Below are 22,636 nucleotides of genomic sequence, written 5' to 3'. Positions count from 1 at the left end.
ACACTGTTTCCGGTCAATATTTCCAGCACACAGTGAAGTACTACCCATCGTGAGTTATTCTGCACAGCCCCATGCAATTCTGCACTTCATCATTCTGTTTCCTGTGTTTGTCTTCTCTGCCCAGTTGATTGTGTCCTTGATGGGAAATGATTTAGCTAGAAGTTAAATGTAAGTTTGTGTGTGTGTGCTCATTTGCTCAGTCATGTCCAACTCTTTGTGACCACATGGACTGTAGCCCACAAGGCTCCTCTGTCCATGGAATTGTCCAGGCAAGAATACTGGAGAGGGTTACCATTTCCTTCTCCAGGGGATCTTCCCCATCCAGGGACTGAACTCCTGTCTCTTTCGTCTCGTCTCTTGTGTTGGAAAGCAGATTCTTTACCACTGCACTGCCATGAGTTTGTTTAGTTGCTTGCAGTTTCTTAGAGGTATAAGACACATATGCAGGAGGAGAAAAAAGATGAATTAAATGAAGACATATGTGCACTGAAAAATTACCCTGAAAAGGTAAGTTATACTGTGTTAGGACAGATTCCTAGGCTCTGATCACAAACATACTGAAAGTGAAAGTTGCTTGGTCCTGCCCAAACTCTCCTGGCCAGACTACTGGGGTGGGTAGCTGTTCCCTTCTCCCAACCCAAGGATCAAAGACAGGTCTCCCATACTGAAGGAGGATTCTTTACCAGCTGAGCCACCAGGGAAACCCAAGAATACTGGAGTGGATAGCCTAACCCTTCTCCAGAGGATCTTCCTGACCCAGGAGTCAACCTGGGGTCTCCTGCATTACAGGTAGATTCTTTTCATTATGCTTAATTAGTTTAAATGAATAGAATCCAAATCTGATTTATAAGAAAGGAAATGGACGTTACTGGGGAGTAGGACACAGAACTCAATTTGCCAGGATTCCCTGGTAGCTCAGTTGGTAAAGAATCAACCCCTGCAATGCAGAAGACACTGGTTTGCCTCCTGGGTTGAGAAGATCTACTGCAGAAGGGATAGGCTACCCACTCCAGTATTCTTGGGCTTCCCTGGTGGCTCAGCTGGTAAAGAATCCGCCTGTAATGTGGGAGGCCTGGGTTCAATACCTGGGTTGGGAAGATCCCCTGGAGAAGGGAGTGGCTACCCACTCCAGTATTCTGGCCAGGAGAATTCTATGGACTACACAGTTCATGGGGTCACAAACTGTCAGACACAACTGAGCAACTTTCCCTTTATTTCACTGCACTCAAAGTAAGTATATGACTAGTAAAAACATTGTATTACATTGATTTTAACAAACAGGAACACGTGGACCACAACATAGGTGGAATGCATAAAGATATATATATTTTTTACAATTTCCTAAAGTAAGCATTTCAACTAGATGTCCAATAGACACAGGCCAGGGAAATCGAACAGAATATATATTCACATGCTTATATTAATATTTCTATGTGAATTTACAGGTAATAAATTTATATATAATTTGTGTATAATATTTACATATTTTATAGAAACTACTTAGATATAAGAGCATTTTTACATACTAATATGTCTCTCCAAATTTCTTAGAGATATCTTAAGTAATATTTAATTTGGCTAACTAAAAATTAGACTATTTAGGTTCTCTGTGCTTCTGTTCTGAGAATATGGGATAAATCTCAAAGATGTTTATTGAACTGTATAGATTTTTTTCTTGGCACTCTTGGTTTTACACCTATAGTGTGAATGAGAACACATTGCAAGTTTCAGCTAATGGAACTGAAAGTGCACTTTGGGGCTTGTCCTTCCCATTCTCCTTGTTGGCTCTGGTCACACTGACCTAATTCAGAAGAAGCCCTGTGATCACAGTGATTTCATTTTGGTTGGTGTATTATGGTTTCTACAACCACAGTGGGTTGCCTGCCCTGGTGTACAATCCCTTGTGTCATAGAGAGGTCTCATGTGAAATAAAACTTCAAATCCCATGCTTTCTCTTAATCAAAAACCTATTGGGAAGCTAGAATGCAAATTCTCCACTAGCGCAAATAAAACAGGGTGGTGTTTCTTCCCCAACAAAGATTAATGTTTACTGAGTTTATTGTGTCACTACTCAAATATACAAATAGATGCAGAAAAGTCTGGAGAAATTTAAAATACAAATGCATATTTCTCTATATTTTCACATGAGTAAAGTATAAATAATAGTTACACTTGATTATGGACCGATTATGGGGAGTTCTGAAGTCACAATTCTCATGGCTATTTTGTTTCTCTGAATGTTGTTTTAAAATTCAGATATTTAGTTGTCATGATATTTATACCTATATAATTCCATGGAATAGAGTTTTCTATATACGTGATAACAATGGATCAAAGAAAAGGCAACTGAAATGGTTTGTTCTGCAATTTTGAACAGATTGGAAATTCAGAATTAAAAATATTGGCTGTAAAATGTGAAAATCTCTTTCTATAGAATTCTGTAAGATTTCTTAAAATTTCAGATTGAATTTAACACATCTCAAATCTTCTGTTTATTAGTTACTTCTCATGGAATGGCACAGTGTTGATTTTTACTTCAAAATGTAATCTTTCTCCACTGAATGACAAGTTTCTTCTTTTTCCTTCCAGATTCCACTATGAAAGTCAAATTCTTAAAGAGCTTTTTTTAAAAAACTTTCTCTTTGTAATATTGTGAAACTACTTTAAAGAGCTAAAATGAACTTCTGCATTTCCTTTCCACATTCCTCATCAAATGAAAGCACAAATTTTCTCAAGGGGATAGAGCTAAGAGTGAAATTGAAACATTCAATTCTTCAAACTTGTTACATAGTTTTTCCGCTTGTTGTTCATGCAGCACATTTTTTTTCCTGATCAATCAATTAATAAAACTGACAGGGAACAAACAGTTCAAAATGGTTTTCAGTAGATTTTCTACAAGCCATCTTGCTGCTTAAAGAACAGGTCAGAAAGGGACGCTGAAGCATAACAATTTCATGCATCTCTCTGAGTCCGTGTGTTAAGGCCCACTAGTCAAAACTGCAAATGAAAACTCAAGGTCACAGTATTTAAACTACTCTCAAACTGTGTGACCCCTGAGGATGCCATTCAACCTTAGCTACCTGCTTTAATTCCTTACTTTTTTAAGCGTCAAGCTGCTTATGTCAAAAACCAAATAATGAATTATAGGGGATTTGGCCTTACAGTTGAGGCTGAGTAGAGAACTGAGTGACAGTTTGTTGTAATTAATACATTTAAATAATACTGAAACAGTCATATATTTCCCAAAGTTAAGATACAAGAGGATAAAACTTAGGCATCAACTAAGGTAGTATTTTGGTAGCTTGCTAAAGATGGAATTTCAGTTGCTTAATGTAGTTGAGTACAGTTTCCCAGTAACTAACTCTTGTCTAAAAATAATTCACTTAATATGGCTCCCCATGTCACTTGTTTTGACTTTTCCATATATGAAATTCATCAAAGTGACACATTAAAGAATAACACTTAACACACCTGTTTTAGAAACTGATCAATGTGAATGTATCAGTTCAGTCGCTCAGTTGTGTCCAACTCTATGCGACCCCATAAATCGCAACACGCCAGGCCTCCCTGTCCATCACCAACTCCCGGAGTTCACTCAGACTCACGTCCATCGAGTCAGTGATGCCATCCAGCCATCTCATCCTCTGTCGTCCCCTTCTCCTCCTGCCCCCAATCCCTCCTAGCATCAGAGTCTTTTCCAATGAGTCAACTCTTCGCATGAGGTGGCCCAGTACTGGAGTTTCAGCTTTAGCATCATTCATTCCAAAGAAACCCCAGGGTTGATCTCCTTCAGAATGGACTGGTTGGGTATCCTTGCACTCCAAGGGACTCTCAAGAGTCTTCTCCAACACCACAGTTCAAAAGCATCAATTCTTTGGCACTCAGTTTTCTTCATAGTCCAACTCTCACATCCATACATGACTACTGGAAAAACCATAGCCTTGACTAGACGGACCTTTGTTGGCAAAGTGATGTCTCTGCTTTTGAATATGCTATCTAGGTTGGTCATAATTTTTCTTCCAAGGAGTAAGCATCTTTTATTTCATGGCTGCAATCACCATTTGCAGTGATTTTGGAGCCCCCAAAATAAAGTCTGACACTGTTTCCACTGTTTCCCCATCTATTTCCCATGAAGTGATGGGACCGGATGCCATGATCTTTGTTTTCTGAATGTTGAGCTTTAAGCCAACTTTTTCACTCTCCTCTTTCACTTTCATCAAGAGACTTTTTAGTTCCTCTTCACTTTCTGCCATAAGGGTGGTGTCATCTGCATATCTGAGGTTATTGATATTTCTCCTGGCAATCTTGATTCCAGCTTGTGTTTCTGCCAGTCCAGCGTTTCTCATGATGTATTCTGCATATAAGTTAAATAAGCAGGGTGACAATATACAGCCTTGACATACTCCTTTTCCTATTTGGAACCAGTCTATTGTTCCATGTCTAGTTCTGACTGTGGCTTCCTGACTTGCATACAGATTTCTCAAGAGGCAGGTCAGGTGGTCTGGTATTCCCATCTCTCTCAGAATTTTCCACAGTTTATTGTGATCCACACAGTCAAAGGCTTTGGCATATAAATGTCAATAAAGCAGAAATAGATGTTTTTCTGGAACTCTCTTGCTTTTTCCATGATCCAGCAGATGTTGGCAAGTTGATCTCTGGTTCCTCTGCCTTTTCTAAAACCAGCTTGAACATCAGGGAGTTCATGGTTCACATATTGCTGAAGCCTGGCTTGGAGAATTTTTAAGCATTACTTTACTAGCATGTGAGATGAGTGCAATTGTGCGGTAGTTTGAGCATTCTTTGGCATTGCCTTTCTTTGGGATTGGAATGAAAACTGACCTTTTCCAGTCCTGTGGCCACTGCTGAGTTTTCCAGATTTGCTGTCATGTTGAGTGCAGCACTTTCACAGCATCATCTTTCAGGATTTGAAATAGCTCAACTGGAATGCCATCACCTCCACTAGCTTTGTTTGTAGTGATGCTTTCTAAGGCCCACTTGACTTCACATTCCAGGATGTCTGGCTCTAGATGAGTGATCACACCATTGTGATTATCTGGGTTGTAAGATCTTTTTTGTACAGTTCTTCTGTGTATTCTTGCCAGCTCTTAATATCTTCTGCTTCTGTTAGGTCCATACCATTTCTGTCCTTTATCGAGCCCATCTTTGCATGAAATGTTCCCTTGGTATCTCTAATTTTCTTGAAGAGATCTCTAGTCTTTCCCATTCTGTTGTTTTCCTCCATTTCTTTGCATTGATTGCTGAAGAGGGCTTTTTTTCTTATCTCTTCTTGCTATTCTTTGAAATTCTGCATTCAGATGCTTATATCTTTCCTTTTCTCCTTTTCTTTTTGCTTCTCTTCTTTTCACATGTGAATGTATAGATGGCTGCATAGCTCAAAATTTCATGATTATAAAAATGCATTTTAACCTTTGAAGAATAAGTTAGACAGCTATTAATGCATATATGCAACAAGCTAGTCTTTATGTTTAATTGTAAAACAGCATTTTATAACATCCTTATAATATTGTTGAGAATATATCCTAGTGTCCTTTTTCATAGTCTTTCTCTTTTCAGTTTTATGCAGTACATTTTAAGTGGGTCATACAACATCCCAGGGCTTCCCTGGTGGCACAGAGGTACAGAATCTACCTGCCAGTTCAGGAGATGCCAGTTCGATCCCTCTTTCAAAAAGATCCTCTGGAGAAGGAAATGGCAACCCACTTCAATATTCTTGTCTGGTAAACCCTATATACAGAGAAGCCTGGCAGGCTATACAGTCCATGGAATCACAAAAGAGTCAGACACGACTTGGCAACTAAACAACAACTATCACCATATACTTATTCAAATACAACCACTCCAGGTCTGGACCAAGTATTTCTTCAGCTTTAAGTTCATCTCTCTCCATTCACGACTCTATGCTTCAAACTTAGCAAATAGCATAGAACTGTCTTGAGTGTACAATGATGTCTTACTTGTATCTCTGTCCATATAGTTCCTGACATTTGAAATGTTCTTCCTTCCCTCATTTACCTACTCAACTCCTAGAGTGAGATGCAGATCAATTCTCTTGGGAAATTTTCCTGCGTCCTCTAAAGCAGAATTAGATGCTCCTCACTTTATTCTTCCTCAGACATTTTTACCTTCCTCCATTAAGATATGTGAATTCCATGAAGGCAGAAAATAGGATTTTCTATATTCCTAGGGTACCTGAAGTATCTGAAGCATCTGAAATACTGTCAATGCTCAATAAACATTTACTGAAGTTAATACATGAATTGAATATAGGGAAAGCTTCACTGTGGTTTCTACTGGTACATTTAGAATACTACCCATTTTGACCTCATACCCTTTTTGTTTCTTACAGACTATTCTTTGTTTTCTACCATATCAGGAAAAAGATGGTGAGGGAAAGATCCAGATAAATGATGAGTCCCAGTGTGCATGAATATTCATATAAATTAACAATTCCAAAATTGGTGGGGACTCTTAACAACTCTCTTCTGTGGGGGAGAGATTACCGGGAGTGGGAAACCTGATTCTTTGACTTTCTATGGTTTCATGAGGCCTTCAGTCTAAGAGGCGGTTATGTTTGAGACACAGGTATAATAGGAGTTCTTTGAGCCAAGGAGTAAAGCTGTCTGTCAAGCAACTGCCATTTCTTCTATAGATATTAAGCAAACAAAATAAATACTTTATTGTCACACCCAATTCTTTATTGGGTGTGAGTTGTGGATCCATGTTTGAATTACATCTACTTCAACAGAATAAAATCATCTGAAACTAGAGTGCAATTTAACAACAACTGAAGGTCCATAATGCACCAGGATTATCACCGCATAAAAGATTTGGTCAAAAAATACTGAAATAGTTTGTTAGTTTGAAACTGTTTGAAGAAGAGAGATAGATACCGAATTTGAGATGATATATTAATAAAGAATATCTTTGTTTTAAGCTAGATCCTTCAATGTTAGATCATTTTAAGCTATTAGGTCTATGCACTATTTTTTTCTATTTTACAAAAATAATACTAACATTAATCAAACATGTCAGTCGATTACAAAATGATTCATTTCCAAAAAACAATCTTAGATCATACTGAACCGAATGACTTAGTCATTTCCCCCAACGGGTATCTAGCTAGCTAGTTAACTATCTCTAGAAGTCAACATATTCAAACAGCTGAAAGTTGAAATCCAATTTTTTTTAGCAGGATTAGTTTATAATTATATCTGATAAATCAGTGTTGAAAAGTGTCTTTCTAATTAAGCAGAATTTTAAAAACTAAAACTTTGAAAAAATAAATATATATACTTATGTGTATATATGTGTGTGTGTGTGTACTTATATGTACACATATGTGTACCTATGTATTGTGTATATATACATATGTGTACACACATCTATATATATAATTAGAATAGTCTGTACAAAGTTATACTATCCTAATTTCATATAGGTGTCATTAATATATACAACAGTCTTGCAGAGGAATAATACACTTGTAGAAGATCTATTCTTTATAAGAATTGTTCCTTTGTTTCAAAGAAGCATTCATTTGGCCCTGAAACCAACAAATGTTAAGGATCATAGCCTTTCACTGAACTAACTCAATTAATTAAGCTAAGCTCTTTGGAGGAAATGCTTACACTTAAGATAGATTTGTGATTATCTGATTACCTTAACACAAGCCAATACAAAGAAAAGAATATAGCAGGATCTACTCTTAAGTTGTGGGCTTCCCTTGTGCCTCAGTTGGTAAAGAATCTTCCTCCAGTGAGGGAGACCTGTGTTCCATCCCTGATTTGGGAAGTTCCCCTGGAGAAGGGAAAGGCTACCCACTCCAGTATTCCGGCCTAGAGAATTCTATGGATTATATAGTCCATGGGTCGCAAAGAGTCAGACAGGACTGAGTGACTTTCACTTTCACTCTTAAGTTGTAGAAGCTTTAGTAATCAAAAGTGGTTTGAGCAGACAAACCCAGGTCCTTCTGGCTAATTCCAGTTTGCTTGTTTTCTAGCTCAACCAATGTTTTACATGACTGAGTACACACTGTGAAGTTTCCCTCCACATGTGTCAAGCTGACAGATACGCTTTTCATAACACTGCTTGCAATTTTCACTCTTGTCCATACCTCTGTTATCGGATTCTGCATGCTGAAATTCCATTCTGTATATAGCATGGTGAACTCATTTTAATTTAGAAAGAGACTGGCTGTACTTTTCAACAGGAACTTTTAAAATGGAAATAGAAGAAGATTCATTCATACAATTAAATGAAAGTAAAAACAACAAAATGTACCAAATGCATTTGTTTTCTTTATCAAATCCACTAACTTCATTCTTTCTTTCCTTTCTTTTCAGTTGTTTTTTTGTTACTCACTAAGTCATGTCCGACTGTTTTGCAACCCACTGACTGTAGCCCACCATGTTCCTCTGTCCATGGGATTTCCCAGGCAAGGATACTGGAGCAGGTTGCCATTTCCTTCTCCAGGGGATCTTCCCAACCCAGGGATCAAACTCGCATCTCCTCCTTTGGCAGTTAGATTCTTTACTACTGAGCTACCAGGGAAGCCCCTTTCGGCAGCTACAAGCTATCCTTGTGCTGCTTGAAGTCCATGCTATGATGACTAATGAAGTATCACAATGAGATAAAATATTTCCTTTCTGGATAAATGAGAGAACAGAGTCATGAATTTGCATTAAGAATTAATTCCTAATTATTTTTATTATATTTATTAAATTTAATATTATCAAATCTATTAATTTTAATTAATTGGGCTAGATTAATTACTTTTTGGAATATTTAGAATATATGAGATTCACACAAGAAGTTTTAAGGATGACTAATTTTCCTATGGTGAATCATTATAGATAATAAGGTTTGCCATTTATCCTGGTCCATTCTGAGAAAGCCTCTAGTTTGTAAATCACATTCAGGATTTTTTGGCATCTTCTCATAAGAATTTAGTTTTATGAAGAGCAACATGAAAGAAAACTAAATAAAATTTTAAATACAAGTTGGTATCTAAATTAAATACATTAAAATAAATACATTAGAATTACTAGAATTTAAAATAAATAGATTAGGTTAGATTGTGGGTAGAGAAAAATGTAATTGCATATATAAGGAAATTTATATTCCAATTGGCAAGTAAAATAATTAAATGGAATTTTTAAATTTCTTCATATGCATTATTTCAAGGAGTTAGATAATACTTAAGAAATCCTATTCTTCTTTTGATTCCTGATCAAACACACTAAATGAATATATTATACACTGAGAATCATGTAGGAACAGGTTTAGTATAGAAAGATCAGAAAAGAACAGTACATGTGTCTATGTATACATACTTGTGTGTCTGGGTAGGGAGCTTTTCAGATGTCAGAGTTTCATTCCCTAATTAGTTTTAATAGACTCTTTACACACTTTATCCCCTTGAATTTAAAAGGACATTGAAATGTTTACTGGAAACCAACCACAATCACTTTTCTTGGGCCACAGAAGATAGACTCCCTTTCCACAGTGACTGGAAGAGTTCTCAGATTCTTTTAATAGAGTAAGAGCAGATAGGGCCACAGAGACTATCAGTCCCATGAGCATTTAAATAAACAACCATTTTGCACTGCAAACGTAATCTAACCAGGATTGTGAATAAAAAGAGGGTTTCTCTTCTTCACAGCTTCTTTAAGTATTAACAAAAGGAATTACCTTAAGGACAGCAAATATTAAAAGTGTTTTGATACACCTCAGTTCATTTGGTCTCTCTTAGTTGAATTTGTTCACTTCTTTATACGATTGTGAGGAATTTGTGGAAATATCCTGTATTGAAGGGCTTCCCTGGTATCTCAGGGGTAAAGAATCCACTTGCCAATGCAGTAATGTGGGTTTGATCCCTTGGCCAGGAATATCCCCTGGAGAAAGAAAGGGCAATCCACTCCAATATTCTTGCCTGGGAGATCCCACAGATGGAGGAGTCTAGTGGGCCAGAGTCCAAAGGGTTGCAAAGAGTTGGGGCCGCAAATTATTTGGCAACTAAGCAACAACATCTTGTATTGAGAGGCATCATACTGTATGTATATAATGTGTTTTCATTGTTCATGCAATCTAGATAGTGATATTACCACCCATATTAAATACTATGTAGGAAGATGTGAATTTTTTTAATACAATATGGTAATTTTGAACTTTCCTATTGTAAAATTTTTATAAGCACATTCCTACATACAGCTACACCCATATACAAAAGTCCATTTTTCTTTCTTTAAATGAAGCTAAATTATGGAAATTAAAACATCAGTGTTATAGAAAATCATTAATAATAGATATCTTTTCATTATCTTTACCAAGAAGAAATTGATTTTTCTAGGAAACCATTCAGAAAACAATTTAGTTGATACAAAAGCATTCCCAAGACCAAACTATCAGCTCCAAATTGTTAAACTTTTCTCCTTATTAATTTTCACAAGGGTCACAAATATATTACAAGTGTACTCAGGATCTTTTATGAGGAAAAGGAAACATATCCATCTTTGAATCATATTTTTCTGCTGCTGCTGCTGCTGCTAAGTCACTTCAGTCATGTCTGACTCTGTGCGACCCCATAGACGGCAGCCCACCAGGCTCCCCCATCCCTAGGATTCTCCAAGCAAGAACACTGGAGTGGGTTGCCATTTCCTTCTCCAATGCATGAAAGTGAAAAGTGAAAGTGAAGTTGCTTAGTCGTGTCCGATTTTTTTTGACCCCATGGACTGCAGCCCACCAGGCTCCTCCATCCATGGGATTCTCCAGGCAAGAGTACTGGAGTGGGGTGCCATTTCCTTCTCCAGAATATGTGCTCAGAATGCAAAAAAAAGAAAGCGATGGAGATAGAAGTGATTTAGACAGAATTTTTCTACAAAGGAAAGCATTTCCAAAAATTAATGCAGTGTTTGAATTAATCTATTTCTTTATCTTATGTCTCTAGTAAGTGGAAAAGTCCTTAGAGACTTGATGTTAATTAGGTCCCTAATTAACCCTTGAGAAAACATCTCTTCATTGAGTGTGACTCAAAATCAGGAGGAAGGCTGAAGGTGGGAAAATACTCTTAATTCTCATGGTATATTTTTGCCTACAATCGATCATCTTTTCTAAACACAAACCACATATATGATAAAGCTGGTGTCCCTTCTATCTGGTGATAGAGTCCAGTGCACTTTACCTGAACAAGCAGACAAACATGTTCCTAATTTTCTTTTCTCAAGGCAGAAATATTTTGTTAAACCACTGACTCTGGAATCACAGTATCACTCAGTCATCTTGATCCTACCATTCTATGTCATTGTGCAAGGCCACAGAAGTAGGAGAAAGTCCCTCTACTAAGGTAAATAACAGGTAGAGATCCAAATATACTTTCCCTTATTTCTAAGCCTACCACAGGTCATGCATTATTTAGGTATTTTAGAATACTTTATTTGGTTAAATTTAGAAATATTAAAAAGGCCAAAGTGGTACAATCAGTGCCCTACTGGCAAATTAAGAAATTAAAAAAAAAAAATATTGCCACTTGTGATAAAGATGTGAAACTTGAAACAGCTGGAAACTTGAATTAGAACAGGAAAAGACAGAAGTGTAAGCAACTATATCCTCTAAATTTCAATCTGAATTATATGGTACTTTTTCCAAGAATCAACATATATTTAATGCCATTTTATTCTTGTATTGATATTTGTTTTAAGTTGATCCCTTGTTTTACTATTAACATATATTCATATATCCCTGTCTCCATTAAATCACAACTCTAGATTTTACTAGAGAACTCATTTATATTTTCATATGATCCATGCCATTGAAATATGATTAAGATATTCAAATTTGCACAATCACCTCTGAGGAAGTATTTGGCAATGTGACGATTTTCAGTCTTTAAAGAAGCTCACACATGTCTATCTGGAATTTTGTTTTAAATGTAATAAAAAACTTGAATTAAAACTAAGGAGGACAGAATTAGGTTCTAGAAAACACAGTTTATTTCTGAAAAGAAAATTAAATTCTAACTTCTAATATCTTGTAATTCACTAATTTACCTTCTATTAACATCATCTTTAAAACTATACAATCATAAAAAGGAATATCTGTCACAGTCTTTAAATAAAAGTAAAATTTAAGAAGGAAAAGACCTAACAACATACTTGATCTATGCTTTCTCAACATTCTTTCCACTTTGAGTTACCTTTCTAAACCAAGATTTACTCTTTTTCTAATGTATCTCTCTATCTCCAGTTTTGAGTCCAGGTTATTTCAGTCCAAATGTGAGAAAATGGCAGCCAGTAAGTTCTGTCAGGTCTCCAGGCAAGCTGTGTTAAGCCTGTTCATTGCTCACCATGCAATGTTTAAAAAGCAGTAGCTAAGTCTGAACATTTTATGAACATAAAGAAGTGGAGCTCCTCCTGAAAAACGGGAACTTTTGGTGATGGAGGACCTTTCCAAAATGGCATTAATTTAGTGAGTCTGTCCAGATACCAGATATGCATCTCCAGGTTTCTACAGTTCTTTGTACTCTTTATAGTTTTACTGACTCCAACGTGAAGGACAGGTTGCTCTGACAGTTTCGGTAAACATATTGTTACATTCAACATGCTAGAATATGAGTTAGAGACTTCTGATTCAGTGGGGTCTTTCTCTGTTTCAAGCTGAAAACAGATTCACTTGACTGATAGCTTGCCTGTTTCCACATCAGGATCCTTACCTTAATTCTCAACTTTTCCCTGTTTCTTTGTCTAACATTTTATCCCTGCTTCTCAAACCAATTAACTTTTTATAAGTTTTAAGATCTAGTTACACCCATCCTGAACATACAGGTAAACCCTTGACCACTGAAGAATGTAGATTTGTAAAAAGAAGGAAAATTACAGAAAGTTAATAGTATAACTTCATGGAAATAATATTAAGAGGACATTTCTCATGATACATTCATTCTATTAAAATATTTGGTTGCAGAGGTTTTACTTCAAATAATCTTAGTATAAGTAACAGTTCAGAGGGAACATGTTTTTATGTATGGTATCAATCTACTGTGACAAAGACTTCTCATTTGTCCTTTGCTCAAAAGCACCCCTTGCTGGTAAATACATGATTGTTTAAGAGCCCAACTTCAAAGTCTAAATTTGTGTGTGTGTGTGTGTGTGTTTACTTTTAATAGCATTTTTCAAAAAAGCACAATAGTCACAGCTTTGAAATGCATATTGAATGTCTCTGGCAATAAAACTCATGCTTTCTCAATAACTGATAAACCTGGGGGTGAAAGATAAGACAAGTTACAGGTTCTCTTTGAACTTTCAATAAAACTATGAAAAATTCAGTATTTCAGTTGCATTTTTCTGCAAATGGACTCACCACGGCAGTGTACTCCTTCATCATATCCATCTAAACAGTCCAGGATGCCATTGCACAGTTGGGATAAATGAATACATTTGTTGGCACCAAGGCAAGCAATGTGATTCCAGGGGCACTTGATTTCTACCTCCTCAGGACCTGGAAAAATTGTAGGAAGGAACACCATGATTTGGGTTAGCTCAAGTTTTTCAACTCCAAAACTATTAAGCACAATAAATTGTTAGCATAAATTTATAAAACAAAACAATGAAAAATCCTACCAGAGAGCAGTACTGATTTCCAGAGACATCAAAATTAGGTTATGTATTAAAAAAATTAAATTTTAAAAGCTGCATAGGAAATAAAAGGTGTATTTTTCTCAAATAATGCATTCAACCCATAAATAGGCATGAATTGAAAATATAAGGGTTGATTTGACTCTTTGTTCTATCTCTTATCCTTAGATAAGTGGGAAAGATACTTAAACCATGTAAGATACCTCAAATGTGAAATTTATATATTGGCAACTTCTTGGAAGGGCTCTTTATAGAATTATATCAGGTAACATGAGCAAAAAGGTTTCAGTGAAATTTAAATGAACTGTGTCCACCTTAGAGTTATTTTATACTTTTAATCTTTATAAGTATGGAGAGCAGCTAGCTTTATACTTCTATTTGGAGTCTTGTTTTTAAAAAAGTCTTAAAACTGAGTAACTATCATGCAACAGAATTTTCTAAAGAGCAGATGAAAAGGGTGCATTCATTTAGTTTACCTACTGGTGGTAGCTGCACTTTATATAGTCATCCCTTGCGTTTTTAAAGATATACTTAACTCAGAACACCAAGATTTTTCTTAAAGCTCATTAATTACAAGTCTTTATCAAAGATTCACACTGTATATTGTTATATCCAATTTCAGGTTGCTAAAATTCCTATATATACTTGTTTTATAGGCATCCTCCAAATATCCCATAATGATTTTTAATTTTGCCAAGCTCTCTCAAACCCAAAGTGCAGTCACACCATAGGAATGTAGTTATGTATTAATCTGACACTGATTATTGCAATAACCCAGATTTTTCAGTCAAGACACACTTCTGATTTATAACATTTTGTCAATATCTATGGGACATTATTTAATCAATTTAACATTAGTTTTCTCATCTGTAAATGGAACTACCAGCTGAGTCTACATGATTGGGTTGCAAGGATCAATAGTCACTCATGGCAAAGCACTAAGCACTATGGGATATAGGCTCATAGGAGGAATTCCATATGTGTTAATCATGTAAATAAATGCAATGTAGTCAAGATTCTTGTAGAGGAGAATCTAGAGCCAGATTCTTGAGTCCAGTTTCTGGTTCTATTAGTTGAGTAACTTGGGTAAGCTATATTTTGTATTTTGCCAGGTTGTTACAAGAAGTATATGAAAAGTTTTTAGTATTTTTCCTGGCAAGTACTAAATAAGTGATAGATATTGATGTAGTTAATAATGTTCTAAGAAGGTGAGTTGCCTTTTGGTAAACACATATCTTATAACTTTCTTTTCTGTTTCAAGGCCCTAAAGAAAAAAAAAAAAAAAAGCTCAAAAATATGTTTTACTTTATTTCAGTTTAGTTCAGTCACTCAGTCATGTCTGACTCTTTGCGACCCCATGAATTGCAGCACGCCAGGCCTCCCTGTCCATCACCAACTCCTGGAGTTCACTCAAACTCATGTCCATTGAGCTGATGACGCCATCCAACCATCTCATCCTCTGTCATCCCCTTCTCCTCCTGCTCCCATTCCCTCCCAGCATCAGGGTCTTTTCCAATGAGTCAACTCTTCTCATGAGGTGGCCAAAGTACTGGAGCTTCAGCTTTAGCATCAGTCCTTCCAGTGAACAACCAGGACTGATCCTCTTTAGGATGGACTGGTTGGACCTCCTTGCAGTCCAAGGGACTCTCAAGAATCTTCTCCAACCCCACAGTTCAAAAGCATCAATCCTTCGGCGCTCAGCTTTCTTTACAGTCCAACTCTCACATCTATACATGACCACTGGGAAAACCATAACCTTGACTAGATGGACCTTTGTTGGCAAAGTAATGTTTCTGCTTTTCAATATGCTATCTAGGTTGGTCATAACTTTTCTACCAAGGAGTAAGTGTTTTTTTAATTTCATGGCTGCAGTCACCATCTGCAGTGATTTTGGAGCCCAAAAAAATAAAGTCTGACACTGTTTCCACTATTTTCCCGTCTATTTCCCATTAAGTGATTTGACCAGATGCCATGATCTTAGTTTTCTGAATGTTGAGCTTTAAGCCAAATTTTTCACTCTCCTCTTTCACTTTCATCAAGAGGCTTTATTTAGTGAGGCAAAATAATGACAATAATGAAAAGGCCAATATAATATCTCTAGGATGTATAAAAATGATAAGAATTGCAGAAGATAGTTATATACTAGCACTAGAAAACTAAGAAAAAAGAAAGTACACATATTATGTAAGCAAAAACAATAGAAAGCTGGAAAAAAGAAAGCTGGAGTTGCCAAAAGTAATATAGGTTTTTTGAAATGCCTTATCAAATATGAATTCTAGGTATATGTGATTTTTGTTTGATGCTAAAACAGCTTTCAACCATTTGTGTTTGGCAGATGTAAACAAATTTTTCTGATGTAGTTTCACTAGCTGAAATGTTACTACTAATAGATTCCCTGTATTCTTCATGTATATTATACAGTTACCACTATACAAAGGTATTAGTTCTGTCAAATACAAATGTACAACTCATTTTACTGAAACATATCTCTGTAACTTGAGTATCAATATTTTAAAAATATACTTCTCCATATATATGTATATATGTATACACACAAATAAAAAAAAAAATATATATATATATATATACATATTTAAATCCAAATTATAGGAACTAAAGCAAGGGAAACTCTTTTCACTGAGGGTTTCTACCTACTGAATCTTATATTTGAAGATAACATAAATGCATTTTTAAAATAAAAATTTTAAATATAAATCATTTTTATAATTTATAAACTAATAAAATTTTGAAAAGCTATGACCAGTAGTCACAAGACAGCTTCCTTTTTTTTAAAATTAATAAGCTGATTCTTAAAATTTGAAAAAAATGCACCCTTGCATAAATGTCAAAGTAGTATTTGGGACAGTTATATTTAGATTTCTGTAAAAATTTCAAAAATAACCCTACCAAAGAATACTTTATAAACCAGGAGATTAAAAATCTTGAGTTAGAGACCAACAATTAGTAGGTAGTTCTAAAAAAGCAAGATTTTTCTAAAAGCAACACGTTTGTTGACTGAAATACATGTGAGTTTTCAATTTTAAGATTGTCAGATAACTAATGAACATGACAGAAAGAGTGAAATGCATATCTGATATCAAGAAGAAAGGCTCAGCTATTTACAAATTTTGAGAAAATTAGAAAAAATGTCTGGATTTCTCAAAAGGAATACATAGAACTATTAAATTCTTCCTAGCAATAACATGTAAAGACAAAAGATAAATTTTTAGAAAAATGAAAGAGTTAATTGATTGTTCATTAATGGATTATAATTGCTTTCCTCATCTTTGATATGCTCTTGTCTTGGTTCCCATTGATTCTCAGTAACTGGTAAGACAGCTGCAAGATGGACTGGACTTTCATCAATTCTCCCCAAATTTTCATACTGAAACATATTAAGACATAGAAAAATTGCAAATTACACTGAAGTAAAGAGCAGAAACTGTTCATAGAATAATTATAGACGTTGCCCCAGACGTTGAGGATTGCCCTCAAAATTGAGGGAATCAATATCTTAAACCTCTTTGACCAGCTCTGGTATACTTCAGTTGGAAAACTTCTACAACCAGAATGTTGTTGCTGTCTTTCTTGAAAATGTGGTTGAGATGGGGCAGTTTGAAAAATAGCAACGCTTGCCTCAAATCTCAACTGAAACCAGGCAATATGGGTATACAGTGCAGATGCTTTGGGGAATAATCTATCTTGATTCCCAATGAACATTTAAGAAGAAATGCTGTGTGTATCCCCTGAGGCTCCTTTAGTCCAACCTAAAATTAGAAAACTCACCCTGATCACTGCTTCTCCCTGTGTACCTGTGTGACAAGAAGCAGCATGGAAGCTGTATGGACTTCCCAGAATATGTCAATGTTACATTAAATAATTCATTTCATGAGGACTTTCGGGCACTCAGAACTTTTCACAACCAGCAATTATAATCTGGACATAGCAAAGAGGGTCAGCAGCTACCAAATATACCTAGAATTATCTCTTTAATTGCTAATTATGAGGATTGTTGGGGGATAAGAGAGGTGCTATGATAACAGGGCAGCACATGAGAAATTCCAAAATAGTACAGACTCTTAAAATTTTAACAAGAATGGGAGTCTTGGTGAGAGAATCACTTCACTTGTCAGTAATTCACATTTAGAAAACATTCCCAGTCCTTCAAATCTAATTTTAGGTAACCAGAGCAATATGGCAGAATTTAAAATACAGTAATTAAATATAAGACAGAAAAACCCTATTATAAGTAGGATTTAAAATATACAACACAGAAGAATAGCATCCATATCTTAAATTTTTATAAGCTTTACCCAACTAGCTGAAATAGCTTTCATTTTTTTTAACTGAACCTCATTTTACAAATAAACTTTCTAGTATAAAGCAAGATAGCATGATTCATCTGCATGTTCTTGAATGTTCAAATTATTTTTAAACATAAACATCTACTCTGTTCAGAAAAAAAAAAAGTGATAATGGAAGACATAAATCTCATCAAATGTCCTTTCTGACTAATAACTGAGATGGTGCATTTTATGAAGGAGTGGAGGTTTTTCTTTTATAATGACAGATACAGTTTTATATCTGCTCTTGCCACTGCATCATCACATCTTAGCAGGATCTGTATCAATTCTTCCTCTAAAGTTTAATATTCCCAGGCTTTTCTGGTGGCTCTGACAGTAGAATCTGCCTGAATGCAGAAGACCTGGGTTCAACCCCTTTGTTGGAATGATCTCCTGGAGCAGAGAATGGCAATCCATTCCAGTGTCTCTACCTGGAGAATTCCATGGACAGAGGAGCCTGGTGAGCTACCGTCCATGGGCTCACAAAGAGTCGGACACAACTGAGTGGCTAACATACACACACTTTACACTATGTTACCTTACACTTAGGGGGTTTTGTCCTATCAATACTTGCTGTTTTGTTTAATTGTATTTCCTATATCTATCTTTCAATAGTTCTAACTTTTGTCTGGAATCTCATTCAGTTTATTTTAAACCTACCCTCAAGAATAAATTTGCTTTTTCCGCCTGAATGTTCCTTGAGGTGATATATATGTATTTCAACTGTTAAACTGCACCTACTGCATTCCCTCTCACTCCAGCCTCTGCTTCCAACCCTGCTGAGCTTCTCCCCAGGTCCTCCTGATGGTCCCACTAACAGTAAAGCCAAAGGCATACAGCATCCTTCAAAAGCTGAGCAGATTTCTGCTCTCTTAGCCATACTTTCCTCCATTATTGTTCATGCACTGAAAACTCTTGTCACACTACTGTTATTTATACCATTCCATGAACATACTTAGGTGCATTTCATAGATGCTCTTTTATAAACTTCTCTTTCTCTCCAGTAAAGGAATATTTAGTTCCCTTAACATTTAGTATACTGCCTGATACAGAATAAACAAGGTTCAATATTTAGTTGGTGAATGAAGTTTCTAGCAATTGAACTTTCTTTAATATGCTAGAAGTTACCTTTTTTAAATCATCAGTGCATTCTCAGAATTGATTTCACAAAACAAAACAAATTTCACCCAAAGACTTCTCTCAAGCTCTTGATATTTATAATTACTGACCACATGAAATCTAAACTCCTTGGCCTGATTTCATGTTCTGGTTGAAACTAAATCATTTACAATTAATCACCATTACATTATATACAGTTATTTTCAGTACTTATACTCTATACAGTCAACTCACTGGAAAAGTCCCAGATGCTGGGAAAGATTGAGGGCAGAAGGAGAAGGAAGTGTCAGAGGATGAGATGGCTGGATGGCATCACTGGTGCAATGGACAAGAATTTGGGCAAACTCCAGGAGATGGTGAGGAACAGGAAGGGTGGGCATGCTATAGTCCATGGGGTCACAAAGAGTCGGATGCAACTGGATGAATGAATAACAACATACTCCATTGATTCTTTTTTATCATTCAACTTCCTAAAATACACCAAATTTTTCCCACCTATAAATTTTTTGATATATAATATAATCATGTGAAAACCATCTCTTTTTCACCCACCCAGTAAAATCCTTCAAGATCTGGCCTCTCTATCAAGTTTCTTCTGTGAATAAAAATAGGAAATAGTGGAAAGATTAGGTGGTTTAGAGACAAAAACCTTAAATTAGAATTTTTATCTGCCATGTATTAGTTGCCTTATTGCCAAATTCAGACTTAGATTGAAGAAAGTAGGGAAAATCACTAGACCATTCAAAGAAAGAAAGTGAAGTCACTCAGTCGTGTCCGACTCTTTGCAACCCCATGGATAGTAGCCTGCACCAAGCTCCTACATCCATGGGATTTTCAAGGCAAGAAGTACTGGAGTGGGCTGCCATCTCCTTCTTCAGGGAATCTTCCCAACCCAGGGGTCGAACCCAGGTCTCTCACATTGTAGACAGACACTTTACTGTCTGAGCCACCAGGGAAGTCCATTCAGGTACGACCTAAATCAAATCCCTTACAATCATACAGCGGAAGTGAGAAATAGATTTAAGGGACTAGATCTGATAGACAAAGTGCCTGATGAACTATGGACTGAGGTTCCTGATATTATACAGGAGACAGGGATCAAGACCATCCCCAAGAAAATAAAATGCAAAAAGGCAAAATGTCTGTCTCAGGAGGCCTTGTAAATATCTGTGAAAAGAAGAGAAGCAAAAAGCACAGAAAAGATACAGCTATTTGAATGCAGAGTTGCAAAGAATAGCAAGGAGAGATATGAAAGCCTTCCTCAGTGATCGATGCAAAGAAATAGAGGAAAACAACACAATGGGAAAGACTGGAGATCTCTTCAAGAAAATTAGAGACACCAAGCGAACATTTCATGCAAAGATGGGCTCAACAAAGGACAGAAATGGTATGGACCTAACAAACAGAAGATATTAAGAAGAGCTGGCAAGAATACAAGAAGAACTGTACAAAAAAGATTTTCAAGACCAAGATAATCATGATGGTATGATCACTCACCTAGAGCCAGACATCCTGGAATGTGAAGTCAAGTGGGTCTTAGGAAGCATCACTATGAATGAAGCTAGTGGAGGTGATGGAATTCCAGTTGAGCTATTTCAAATCCTGAAAGATGATGGTGTGAAAGTGCTGCACTCAACATGCCAGCAAATCTAGAAAACTCAGCAGTGGCCACAGGACTGGAAAAGGTCAGTTTTCATTCCAATCCCAAAGAAAGGCAATGCCAAAGAATGTTCAAACTAGTGCACAATTGCACTCATCTCACACACTAGTAAAGTAATGCTCAAAATTCTCCAAGCCAGGCTTCAACAGTACATGAATCATGAACTTACAGATGTTCAAGCTGGTTATAGAAAAGGCAGGGGAACTAGAGATCAAATTGCCAACATCTGCTGGATCATCGAAAAAGCAAGAGAGTTCCAGAAAAACATCTATTTCTGCTTTATTGACTATGCCAAAGCCTTTGACTGTATGGATCACAATAAACTGTGGAAAATTCTAAGAGAGATGGGAGTACCAGACCACCTGTCTGCCTCCTGAGAAATGTGTATGCAGGTCAGGAAGCAACAGTTAGAACTGGACATGGAACTACAGACTGGTTCCAAATAGGAAAAGGAGTACATCAAGGCTGTATATTGTCACCCTGCTTATTTAACTTATATGCAGAGTACATCATGAGAAATGCTGGGCTGGAAGAAGCACAAGCTGGAATCAAGATTGCTGGGAGAAATACCAATAACTTCAGATATGCAGATGACACCACCCTTATGGCAAAAAGTGATGAAGAGGCTCTTGCCTCTTGATAAAAGTGAAAGAGGAGAGTGAAAAAGTTGGCTTAAAGCTCAACATTCAGAAAACTAAGATCATGGCATCCAGTCCTATCACTTCATGGCAAACAGATGGGGAAACAGTTGAAACAGTGGCAGACTTTATCTTCTTCGGCTCCAAAGTCACTGCAGATGGTGACTGTAGCCGTGAAATTAAAAGATGCTTACACCTTGGAAAGAAAATTATGACCAACCTAGACAGCATATTAAAAAGAAGAGACATTACTTTTTCAACATAGGTCCATCTAATCAAGGCTATGGTTTTTCCAGTGGTCATGTATGGATGTGAGATTTGGACTATAAAGAAAGCTGGGTGCCAAAGAATTTATGTTTTTGAACTGTGGTGTTGCAGAGTCCCTTGGACTGCAAGGAGATCCAACCACTCCATCCTAAAAGAGATCAGTGCTGAGTGTTCACTGGTAGTGTTCAACTGATGCTGAAGCTGAAACTCCAATACTTTGGCCACCTAATGTGAAGAGCTGACTCATCTGAAAAGAACTTCATGCTGGGAAAGATTGAAGGTGGGAAGAGAAGGGTACAGCAGAGGATGAGATGGTTGGAGAACATCACTGACTCAATGGACATGAGTTTGAGTACACTCCAGGAGTTGTTGATGGACAGACAGGGAGACCTGGCATGCTGCAGTTCATGGGGTCACAAAGAGTCAGACAAGACTAAGAGACTGAACTGACGTGAACTGCAGTAGTTAACCTCACTGAAATTCTATTTTTGCATTTGAAAAACATGAGTAATATTAGTGCCTATATCCCATGATTTTCATAAGGATCACATGATCATAATTTGAAGAATTATTTGAAACTCAAGTTCTATTAAAGTCCAGTATTGATTAAAACACAAAACACAGAGGAACATAAGAATCATTTCTATTGATAGGCACCCTTACAATATTTGACCCTTGAATATTGAATCCTGTGAAGATATTTTATTTCTAAACATTAAGACCCCATCACTTCTAAGATTTTGTGACAACTGCCTTAAATATGGAAGCTTTCAAACTACACTACAAACCTATGATAACCAAAAAAGTACATTACTGGCACCAAAATCAAAAACAAACAAACAAAAAATCACCAATGGAATAGAATAGAGAGCCCAGAAATGAACCCACAACTATATGGACAATCAATATATGACAAAAGAGGCAAAAATATACATGAGACAAAGACAGTTTCTATGACAA

General features: G+C 36.3%; 1 protein-coding gene across 1 annotated transcript in view; it reads right to left on the bottom strand.

The window, feature by feature from the left end:
• Positions 1 to 22,636, bottom strand: part of LRP1B (LDL receptor related protein 1B) — a 1,972,098-nt gene that overhangs the window by 1,430,360 nt on the left and 519,102 nt on the right. The window contains exon 3 of the mRNA XM_068968462.1: positions 13,375 to 13,512. Within this exon, the coding sequence (XP_068824563.1) occupies positions 13,375 to 13,512 (138 nt within the window). The remainder of the gene's footprint in view (positions 1 to 13,374; positions 13,513 to 22,636) is intronic.

Source organism: Capricornis sumatraensis, chromosome 3 (assembly GCF_032405125.1).
Source record: "Capricornis sumatraensis isolate serow.1 chromosome 3, serow.2, whole genome shotgun sequence".
In the NCBI taxonomy this organism is placed as follows: Eukaryota; Metazoa; Chordata; class Mammalia; order Artiodactyla; family Bovidae; genus Capricornis; species Capricornis sumatraensis.
Note: the sequence above shows the minus strand (reverse complement) of the source record. Positions and strands in the feature narration are given on the sequence as shown.